This window comes from Wickerhamomyces ciferrii, contig 00047 (genome assembly GCF_000313485.1).
Source record: "Wickerhamomyces ciferrii WGS project CAIF00000000 data, strain NRRL Y-1031 F-60-10, contig 00047, whole genome shotgun sequence".
NCBI classification, from domain to species: Eukaryota; Fungi; Ascomycota; class Saccharomycetes; order Phaffomycetales; family Wickerhamomycetaceae; genus Hansenula; species Hansenula ciferrii.
The window spans coordinates 33211-45371 of record NW_011887693.1 but is presented as its reverse complement, the minus strand read 5'-3'; the positions used below and the strand labels follow the sequence as shown (position 1 = coordinate 45371).

Below are 12161 nucleotides of genomic sequence, written 5' to 3'. Positions count from 1 at the left end.
ATGAGTCTAAAAGCAGAGTACCAATGAGAAGACACACAGATAGCTGATTGTTTTGCTGTTGTAGCCCTTTTAGAACCTTGGTTGACACTCAAAAGGGGTTCGCCCTAGTACTACAAATTCGTACTTCAGAAATGAATCTTGAAAAGTGCGCCCGAACCACCAAGTGAACATAACCATTTTATACCCATTACGTTACAAGACATTATTCGATGATATGACCTTAATTAATGCGTTTTAGGCCTACAGGCTACAACTACTAATTATTATTATGCTCTATATATATATTTGAAATCTATGCTATAGATTACATAACACTTGACCCATAACTTGGTGGAAGTTCATCATTAGTACCGTTGATATTGTAATTCAAATAACCAGGAATCAATGCAATTACCTTTTTATTTTGAGTTTCAGATAATACATCATTTGTAATGATATGATTTAATTCTTCCAACATAAGCTCCTTATTTCTCCATGTTAATTTTTCACCCCATATTACCATTAATTTGAGTTGATCTTGATAATTAAATTCATATGCTTTAACTAAATGATCATATGAGCCACGCTTCTCATATTCTTTTGACAAAAGGTATGTAATTAAACTTTCTAACATAATTCTTAAGGGTAATGTCTCATTTTGATGTTCTTGGAAAATATTTATTAATAGCTTATTTTCTTCAATCATATCTAATCCATTACCAAATAATTCAGTGTTTAAGAAAGCAGGTATATCACTTTGAAAATTCTTTATCAGATTTAATAGTATTTCAATTAAAAGGTCTTTCAATTCATATCCAGGTATTAAGTAACACTCAACTCTGCATGTTTTAATTGAATGTGTATGAACTTTTGCCCATCTTATAACTAAATATTGGTGGCTTAATGTAAGTTCTTTTAATGCTTTGGGAAATGTTTTCAAAACACTAACTAATTTATTATTTATAACTTAATCTTTATGGAAATTATTCAAAGCTAATTCACGATCTATTTTAAAATGTTTTGGTGATTTGGCAACTAATAAATTATCAACTTTGATACTAGATTTCTTATGCTTAGGTGAATTTTCATATAATTGCGAATGAATTTCAATTATATATTCTGATTTCTCAATTATCATGATGATGATCTAGCAAATATCTGTTATATATCAAATGCTCAAGTTTATAAATTGATTATAATCTTATATTATTTATGACTTCAATGAGTTAATTTTGAATCTTTATATATTAATATATTCTGAGCATGATCGAATTATAATATATAAAAGAAATCTTGCAAATATATATATATATATATATATATAATTTTAATTTAAAATTAATATTCTCAAATATATGCAATAATTTTTATAAGTATATTAAATTTATAAATATTAATTAGTTATTAACTTCTCATATATCAGCACCGCTCAGTATCAGCTTTAAAAGCTCAGAAATTAAATGTTCTCATGGTATATTGATGCAGTGCATCATGAGTATAATATATAAGTACGTATGATCCTATATGGGCAATATGATAGGCATGCATTGATGATCGATCGAAATATCTACTATAATCATATTTAACGTAAATCAATTTTAATTTTGAAATGATACTACTAGTCATGCTTCAATATTATAATTCAACAACCGGATCTAGCTACAATAATATTATGAATTCATAATAATTATTAATTAATCAGGACGTAAATATATAAAGTACATAAACTTTTACAAGCGTATAAACATATACCCCTGGTCTAAAAATCTATTGATTAATCCCATTCGTCATCATGCAATTATACCTTAAATTTAATTTTGATTTTTGATCTAATAACTATATATAGTTTTTGGTTAATGTTTTGGACACTGGTTGGATCTTGAGAAACTTCAGCAGCTATTAAGTCATTATTTCATGTAACATGCATATATAAATCAGTTTTAGCAATATCATTCAAAATTTGTATTTAAATTTTTTTGTTTAATATCTTTAATAAAAGTTTGGGACTAATTTTGAGATCACTTTTAAATAATCCATAATTAAAACCCCTTTTAGCAAAAAGTTTGATGGTCATCTAAAGTAGCTGTTTCGTTATTAATTTTAATCAATCTATTTTTAAAAGCTATTGAGCTTATAATGATGGAGTATACGGTGATTTGTTTATAATTTATACCATTTTTTTAGGATTTCTATCCCAATAGAACATCCAATAATACATATGGTTAAACAAGTTCTAATGCAATAATTGCCAATTCATCTGCAATTTTTTCATTATAATTAACATTTGACACTTTCATAAATAATCTTTTGAAGAAATAAAGCCCAGATCCAAAATTTTGTTTTATTCTTCCATTGGTCATTAAAACTGGCTGAATTAAAAAAGTATCAATGATTGAAATCACGTACAGGATATTTCTGATGTGAGTTTGTGCTTTACCTTCCTCATATGTAAATAAAATGATAATCAATAAAACAAAAACAGCGATAATAGCAACAATGGTTAAAAATTCTGACGCATAGATATAATGTCTGAAAGAGTCATGTTCCTTTAAGAATTCTTTACTAAATATATTGAAATTTCTTGAATCCTTATCATTATTATCATCAATATTTGACGTAGTAACACTTGCACCATCTTTACCATAATTAACCGCTGAATCTCCTTCTTTACCATGAAAATAACTGTCAATAACAAAATCAGGATAAGGAGCATCTGATCTATCAATAGCACAAGTACTTGTCATTTTCAATTCTGTAGTTTAAGGGTATGGACTCAATTAACTATTGTATTATATTTTGTAATTTACTGGACGCGTGCATGAACTAAAAGCTTTAGTATATTAAAAGTAGTTTAAATTAATTGAAGTTCACAAAAACAAACTGAGACTGAATCACTCCAGCAACCGATGAACATCGATCTTCGAGCTCCATAATTCCAGATAGATAAGTAATTAATTCCTTAAACGGTTGACTGTATAGATCACGTTCTCATAAATTCGATTTATACCAAATCATGATTGATCTCTGGATAGTTAAGGCTTTCATTTGATCAACACATTAAAATTATTCAATTATATGGATAAAGCCACGGTACTAAAAAGTTTTGTACCACATGTACTCTTTGACTAAAATGAATTTAAATTTATCGATCAGTGGCTACTAGTTTATAAAACATTTATATAAGTTGGAAGCAGCAGCTTATATATATATATAATTATATTACCAATTAATAATTATTTAATAATATAGTACATGGGATCGAATATATGCGCATGACATGGAAGCATGAATCGCGCGCTAGACAATTTTAATAATATATAATCTAAATTAAATATATATATATTAATTATATATCGACATGCAGATCGATAGGCACGTAATGATACATGAGTACGTTAATATAATTAATAATATATAAATTAATATATATAATTATATTAATATATAATATTTCTGATCAAAAATTAAATTCATTGTATTATAAATTATATTATAGCACGTCAGCTTACGTACTAGTGCATCATATATACGTACGGATTGGCTCAAAATGTAAGTCTCATAATTGGTCATAAAACATTTATAATAAATATATAATTTTTTTTGTAAAAACAGTTACGCTTCGTAAGATAAACATAAAGAATGGAAATAGTAAAAAACAGTCGATAATCTTTTTTGATATCAACAGAAAAAATTTATCAAAAAAAAAAAAAAACATAATTGTATCAAATTTTTTTTTTAGGGGTATTAATTTTTAGAAGTCTATTGACTTTATCATTTCTATAATAACAATATAGCACATAACTTCATGTGAAGTTTATTTATTTCTTTTTTAAAATTGAACTTGTTTCGTATTCTATTCATATAATTGTAATTCTTTTAGAGGGTATTCTTTTGGATAATATCTTCAATCATTATTTTTATTGTCCATTATTGATAATTCACCAACCTTCATTAGTTGATTCACCATTACCAGTTATTGTTAATAAAGAATTGGTATTGAAATTCAAATTCTTTAAATCATTATTCATAAATGCTTCTTCTTCATGATCTGGAGGAGGTCCATATTCACCTTCGAAAATAACAGCACCTGCTTTTCTTCTAACTTCAACAAATTGAGCTTCTAACGAATCTAAGATATTAACAGCAGTTGGTCTTTTTTCAGGTGAAGGATCAATCATCCATTTAACTAATTTATCCAGGGCTCCTTTACCATCAATTAAAAATTTTGGAGTCCAAGATGGAATTTTTTTCATATTTGAATCTTCAACTGATGAATAAGATGAACCACTTTCATTTGAATTATTTAATAAAGATGAATAGGTTGAATTTTTGGAAATTGAATCATGTGTTAAATTATAACTCAACTCGGTTGAACTTAATCTACCAGCATCTGATAAATCACCAGATCTAAGTTTTTGCCATGGAAGACCATTATCAGGTAAAATGATATTAGCAGCAATTTCAACCATAATTAAACCAAATGAGAAAATATCAGCAGGTTTATCATAAAGTTGTTTGGATATAATTTCTGGTGCAATATAATTTCTATCACCTTCTCTTTCAAAAGTTGAAGGGGTTGGGAATTTACATGCCATACCAAAATCACCAATTTTTAATGAACCTTCAAAAGTAATAAATATATTTGCTGGTTTTAAATCAAGATGTAATATATCACAAGCATGAATATATTTCAAACCCATACTTATTTCAACTAAAATTTTCCAAATTCTCCATTCATCAAGTTTTGAATTTGTACCATTTTCAATTAAATATTTTTCCAATGATCCATTTTCACAAAATTCAGTCATAATATATAAATGATCATTGAATTCCCATTCATTAATGAAATTAATAACATATTCTTTACCTTCATCATCTTCTGGTTTGTTTTCTTGTAAAATTTTCAAAATTTCAACTTCTTCAAAAATTTGTTTTCTTCTCTTAGAACCTAAAAATGGTGTTTTGATTCTTTTAACAGCATATTTGGAACTTTGAAATGTGATTTCATAAACATTAGAAAATTCACCAGTACCAATGGTTTGAACATTCTCAAATTTTGAAACTAAATGTTCATCAAATGAAGAACTATATGATTGATTATTTGTTTGGAAGGCTGAAACATTAGAACCGCCAAAACTTGTCATATTTGATAGATCTCCACTTGTATCCATAGTTGGATCCACTGGTGTTCTTGGTGTATATTTACCATTTGAAGGGGTTGGAGGTTGATGTGAAAGACTTTGTAAATCTAATTTCAGACTTTTAGAAAAAGCACCATTTTTAGCAGTTGTTGAAGAGCGTGTTGGAGTTGAAGGATCATGTAAACTTATATCACCATCATTATCAAATATTGAATCATTACTATCATCAAAATCATTAGCAAATTTAAGAATACAATCTCTTAGTTCATGGGTATTTAAAGCTCTAGCTGATCTAGGTAAAGATGATGAGCAACTCAGCACAGATGGGGATTCGTTATTATTATTGTATTGGTCTCTATCATCACTTTTTGGTATTGGAGTTGATTTGTCATTAATCATCGGTGAACTTGTAGCATCAGCATTTATCACATTTGATAGGTTTGAGCTTGGAAATGAAGGTTTATTGTTTGTTTGTGTCACGTTCAACTGCATTGGTTTTTTACATGGTGTCTCTGGTGGATGTATTGATGAATCACTTAATTTTCTATTCTTTTTGGATAATAACCCTGATGACATAAATGCAGTCTGTAGAGGTTTAACAAATTTGTATGAATTTGGTGTTATGAAATCAGGTTCTTGTTGAGATTCATTTAATTTCAAATTCAATAATGTTTTATTTGGCATCTGATTTGTTTGAATATCTAGCTTTGGTCTCTGTCTAGCAGGTCTTGATGGTGATTCACCTGGGGATTCTATATCATGAGTTTGTTTATTGTTTTGATAATGTATTGAAGGATTAGGCAGTGGATGTAATTCATTATCAAATGGAGATTCAGCTTCATAAGTCATTTTATCTAAAGAAACCATTTTTCTTAATTTGTTGAACTTCATATTTATAGAATTTCTTTTTGATGCACCAGTTTTAGATGAACTAAATATTAATGGTTTTTGATTATCATTGATGAAAGGCGAAAGACTTCCACTATTACTTGCTTGTCTTTTTAATGATGCTGGTTTTTGCTTTGAGACTGTTGGAGTAGAAGGTTCTTTAAATGGGGACCAATTCTCAACATCATCAATGTACTTCAAATCATCTTCATCAATACCATGTTCATTATCATAGTCCTCAATTTTTAATGATTTATTTTTCTTTAAGGTAAGCTTTGGAGAACTAGAGTCTTCAAATTTTGGTGAACGGTCAATAGATAGGTTCAGTAGACCAACAGATCTTCTTAAACCTTGTGAGCCTTGTGAATTTTGAGATGAAGTTATTGAATTATGTTTTGGAGTTTTCATTAAATTACCATCAGTAGATTTTGCACCTTCAAATTGTTGTATATCCTTGAGCTGTGGTGACATCATGCTTTCATTCATAACTCTTTTCTTGGATATTATGCTTTCATCATCTGTGGAAGTTTTAGTTATAGTTGAAGCAGAGCTATTCATACCCGATTGAAGTGTTGGACGCGATATCATATTTGAGTTTGTTGTAATTATAAATCTTGTAAAATAAAGATTGGACGTGGATGAATTGAATTGAAGGTAATTATAAAAGTTGAAGTATGAATGGTTTTGACTAAACGAATGACTGAAATATATTTGTTGTGTTGTAATAAAAGTAGTTGATGTTGGATCAATGTATAGATCTGATCTCAAAACGCCTCCTTTGAAAACTTGTTAGCTTTGTTGACGGCTTTCCAAGTTTTTAGTTTCTTTAAATTGCAAGATTGATCACAAGGCCGATCCAATTCTAGATAGTAGCCTGTGTAGGTTTGTTTGAAGTGTGTGGGTTGAGAACAACTCTTATTGTCTCTGATGTTTTGACTGCAAAACTTGGGAAACGATTTAATTTATTTGTTTTGATTTTGAAGCTTGATGTTTTTTTTTTCGCACTCGAATTTAAAAAAAAACTAGTTTTGGGCTTTGGCGAAAATATCAAAATTTGTTACCGCGACAACCAATTTGTTCACAAAGGTGCACCAAATTTAAAAAGTTTAAAATCGAGATGTTGTCCCAGAAAGAGTAGATGCAATTACCTGAAGCGGTAATATGCATACATCCAGGTACTTCATGCAGTTACAATTAAAGTTACAATTGTCGCTCAATTCGGATATGCATTGATTTGTTTCCAGAGAGATTTTATAACATTTCTGGATGATTGTTCAAAGCTCACCTATTTTACAATATTTTACAAAAGGGGTATAAATCTTATACGTTTTTGGCATAACGCATAGTCGCTATAGTTTCAGGTACGCGAGATTCGAGATCTATAGTACGTAGTTTGTACTGACGGTTTATGGTGTATTTTAGTGTTGATGTATCTAATAAAGGCGGGCTCTAAATGGGAAGTTCGTTTAAACGCTGTGATTCTAAGGATCTCTCGAAACTAATCGAACTTATAGAAGTTACCAAGCGTACAGTGAAGCGAGTGTATGATGTCGAAATGTCAAATTGTTCAAGTCATGGATACTAGAAGCCATTTACAGGAAGCTGAATAAACGATGTTGTTGTTGTCGTGGATCTTGGGCAGGAATCAAAGAAACCAAAATTCATCTCTTTCAAAAGCACAGATCCGCAACGTAACTGCGCTTTTTGATATTTCTGATCTCTAATTGATTTTCAGATGTAAAAATTTCAACATTCCGATCAGATAGATTCTCCAGCTGTCAACGGTTTGTTGTAAAAAATCAGATCCAAAATCACGCTAGTAACCAGTGCTAGATTGTCAATGCTTTTGACTAGTAACTAGTTTAGTAATGGTCAAGCTTGTTTTAACTTTTGACTATTGAGCATTGATGTACGTCGCTAGATACTATGTATGTACAAGGTATATCCACTTTTGAAGTATAGATAAAGTGAGCTTATATGAGTACATAATTAGCACTTCACGAAAAACTGAGTATATGCTTATGGGCCAATTTAACTTCATCAAAAGTATATTGTTCCTTAAGGTTGGAGATGAATCATGACCAGACCGTATGAAAGCATGTTGTGTTATTTTGCAGACTACATCTAACGATTGTACGATTTATGATTGAGATACAGTAGTAAGTACTACAAATTCTAGCTAATTACACCTTTCTCTTGCAAATGATAATACGATTTAGACACCTAGACTATTACATTTCACATCATGAATTATTGATATATATGGATCATTAATGATGAAATTAGAGAAGCGAAAACAGTTCACCTTGTTTACCCTTTGATATCATCGTAACGAACTTGGCTTAAGGCATCTGCGAATTTAATTGATGTTACCACCTGGTAATTATCATTGCAGTTCCGGTAAATCGAAGCATTGAAGAGTCAATTAAAGCGTAAACCATAGTTATTTGATCATAACATCTTCCAGATAAAGTACACCATGCTATATCTAATACGACGTAAACCTTGTAAGTTGTCAGAGTCATAGTCTTGTAAGTACGTTGAATAACTAATTTTGTGTTCCGATATCATTTTTCACAACATTCCAGAAGACATTTCCAGAAAACGTATATATTTTGGGAATGTTGATCGTTAAAATTATCATAGACTCACGTTTTAACAGCCCCATCGATTGAATCAATTAAGTGATGGTGGGAAAAAGATACCATAAACACAATCAAAAGATCGTCTCAAGGTCAAGGTATTTCGGTGAAAGTGCCTAATCCTAGCTCTGTGTTCACCATATCTGAGAATTGATGAGTTCGTTAGTTCGTTATAGGAAATGATCATTTACCGAATTAGTGAACTAATTAGTGAAGTACGTCTTACATTTCAGACATACGCTAAGGTAAGTTATTTGGGATTAATTTATTGATTTACTCTACACATACAACGTTAGACAATTAACAGTAAGTTCCGTCGTTAGGTCAATTAATTTGTTGCTTTAAGTGATCTCCGTTGATCTTAATTGAAAATTGGGTTTAAACTTTGAAGTAACGGTTTTAAAAGATCTTCAGATAATTCTATAGTAGGTGCATTTAAATGCTTTTCCCACATAAACATTTGTTTACATTTTGACAGAGTGCCAGAGTATATGTGCAGTTCTTGATCAATCATAGGCACTGGTCAATGGTTAAACATGTTCAATTTGTAAAATTGATAACAAATTAACAATTACCAGAAGAAGCCCAGTCAAGTAAATTCAAGCCAGATGTAGTTTGATCAGTGGTATTTTACACCTTTCAGTACTTCAACAGCCAAGTACCTGAATGATCAGTGCTCTTATTGTGATACTGTATAGAGGTAATCAACCCGACTGGCCATACTTCAACAATTGGATCTTCCTCATATACACACCGATTATTTTAACCGAACAGAAGATACTTTAATCAAATATGTAAAGATTGAAACCGAGTTTGGAGAAATTGCACTACATGATCTAAGACATAAACAAACAACATAAACATGGTTATTGAACTGATAGATATATACAAAATCCCAATTGAGATGAATCTTGAAACAAAATTGTTAGTACTAATGATAATTGATGTGATTATAGAATCTCAACCTTTGTGATTAACAATTTCTTTTTCCATATTAAAGGTCTCATTGAATATCACCGTCAAAGATCCGTAACTTCAGAGAGTTTAAATGTTAAGCAGGAGTTATCAAAACCGTTGAACTTTTGAATCAAACTCCAAACTTTCCCACAATTCAAAGTCCTTAGTTAACAAATCCCCATCAGGAAAATATCAATGATTCCAGTAGTATGCTTGAGTATATTGGATCAGATCTTAAAAATGCACGAATTGAAGTCATTAAAACATTCATATACTATCTAGCTATATTGAATTCAATGCTTAATCATCATAATAACTTGAGAATATCGTAAAATTGCTGTGGATTTGAGATTGTTGACAGTTGTTAAAACTTACATATTTCCTTCCCATAAAAATAACTCCATTGCTTTGTATAAGCCCACTCAAACCACCTCAATGGTCTTCACAATCTTCGCCATGCGAATGATCCAGCTTGTGAAACCATATCAGTGCACTGTAAAGTGGTAGCTATGGCGTTTTGCTTGAGTTATTTTGTCGATGATGTGAATTGTTAAACCAAAATAAAATTTTTAGGTAGTCAAAGAAAAAATTAAAAATCAAAAATGTTGTTGCGCATAACGAGATATCTTAGGAAAATAAATTAGGTCAATCAAATCTACTAGTTACCAGATAAACATGAATGTGGAATATCTCATCAAATGTATTCAAATGTGGTGGTATGGGTAAATACTAGTGTCACATTTGTTATGAATATCAAGAGCCACATTATATGTGCAATAATACGACCGAGATAATGTATTTTCGAGCTTGGTTTTGTGCATGATAACAAGAATGATAAAGATCTAAACAATGATGAATAATTAAGAGGTATTCAGAGCTGTCGAGCCTAAACATGTGTGGTATATAGAAGCGCACTAGCATGTGGCTTTTCAGTATATATTTTGGAAACATTTGGCTAGTTCACAAAGGGCAATTGAAACCAAATATCAGCATTTCTATGCTTTAGTGCTTTAGTTGAATAATCACAAACTACTGTAATGTGTAGGCTCATCTAATGATTCTAGGTTTAATTTTTTCAATCATCATGTATCATATGAAAATTTAATAAAGCTATCAAAAGGGGTATGATTTAGATAGACTCAACTTTGACTGTAACAAGGAAGAACATCATATGTTTGAGGCTTTGTGATTTGATAGTTGGCACTTGGTTGCTGAAGGGAACATGATGTATAATAAATAGCGTTACGAACTGAGTTCATGTTCAAGAAAAAGAAAGAGACGATAAGAATCACCAAGGTGTTAATGACTGGGCCCAATTGAGTAATCTTAGTGATTTCTATACCAATCACTACTATTGTACATGTTTGAAGTTATCTCTTCTCAATAGATCAGGTACAATAACTTAGCTAGAACCTGACAACCAAAATCATCATTTACAAATTTTCAACTACATGTTTAATCCAAAAATGCAACAATATACAAATTTAATTATTTATTTTATTAACTTGTAAACCAAAAAACCCTAACCAGCAAATTAACCTTTAATTCTAATTAATGAAATAATACCAGCAAAATGTCTTGATTCAACAAATTAAAAATTTTGGGGAATAAAAGAAACAATCATTAAACATCAACTTTTTAATATATATAATAGAATACAATAATGAAGCTTCTTAGATGTTTAATTTAGTTCTTCTCCAGTGACGTCTTTTAGCGTTGTATCTGATGGTGTTACCAGTTCTTAATCTGATCCATTGAGGTAATGGACGATTTTGTTTTTGGGCTTTAGCCAATTTTTGTTTGGTTCTGAATGATTTTTGAGACTATTAAACATGTTAGTATTTGAAACTTATATGATTTCTGTTGTTTTCAGTATTAAGGGAAACATTTGAATCTTATCCTAAATTTTCTTTGACATGGGTAATTACTTTGATACTTCAACTTTCAATATGTGAATCTAATTATAATCTTCTCAACTTAGTGGAACTACGATGTCTTTGTTGATTCTTTTACTTGATTTCTCTTTTCCATCTTGTACTTGACTTGTTATTGAAAATTTGTAATGATAGTTTTTCACATCAACATTTGACCTAATTTTAATAATGAATGTAATATTCTTAGACTATTGAACATGTGCTCGCTTCTTAATGATATTGATTGTTTCCCTTGTATACCTTTATATCCTCCTTGTTACATACAGGCATCGTTACTTCTTTATAATCTGTTAGACCTTTAATCAACTTTAGTTCAATTTTGTAAATATGGTTATAGAATATGAATTTTTCCCACCAGAAGCTCAGAGACTGGTGAAAATTCTTTGAAGTGTTGTGTGAACCAGAAAAATAATGGTGGTGTATGGATGCTCAACCTATGAAAAACTCATCCCAGATCAGGTGATACCATATAGGGCTCAGTTTAGCTTTTGAATTTGTTTTTGTTTTTCAGTTTGGTGCAACATTCGTCAAACCTTTGGTGAGTTTTTCAAAATTTTCAGTATAGCTTAGTTGATGAACTACGTACTATTTGTTAAAGAAGAGTAACCCATCACATCAAA

The 12161-nt window shown here is 30.1% G+C and overlaps 3 protein-coding genes across 3 annotated transcripts; all 3 read right to left on the bottom strand.

The window, feature by feature from the left end:
* Window positions 1-304: 304 nt before the first annotated feature.
* On the bottom strand, window positions 305-685 carry BN7_2014 (uncharacterized protein; the record flags this gene model as incomplete). The annotated part of the gene is made up of 1 exon (XM_011277346.1): window positions 305-685. The coding sequence occupies one exon, from the start codon at window positions 683-685 to the stop codon at window positions 305-307; it is 381 nt and encodes a 126-aa protein (XP_011275648.1).
* Window positions 686-2201: 1516 nt separating this feature from the next.
* BN7_2013 (uncharacterized protein) lies at window positions 2202-2723 on the bottom strand (the record flags this gene model as incomplete). The annotated part of the gene is made up of 1 exon (XM_011277345.1): window positions 2202-2723. The coding sequence occupies one exon, from the start codon at window positions 2721-2723 to the stop codon at window positions 2202-2204; it is 522 nt and encodes a 173-aa protein (XP_011275647.1).
* Window positions 2724-3917: 1194 nt separating this feature from the next.
* On the bottom strand, window positions 3918-6596 carry SWE1 (tyrosine protein kinase SWE1; the record flags this gene model as incomplete). The annotated part of the gene is made up of 1 exon (XM_011277344.1): window positions 3918-6596. The coding sequence occupies one exon, from the start codon at window positions 6594-6596 to the stop codon at window positions 3918-3920; it is 2679 nt and encodes an 892-aa protein (XP_011275646.1).
* Window positions 6597-12161: the final 5565 nt, after the last annotated feature.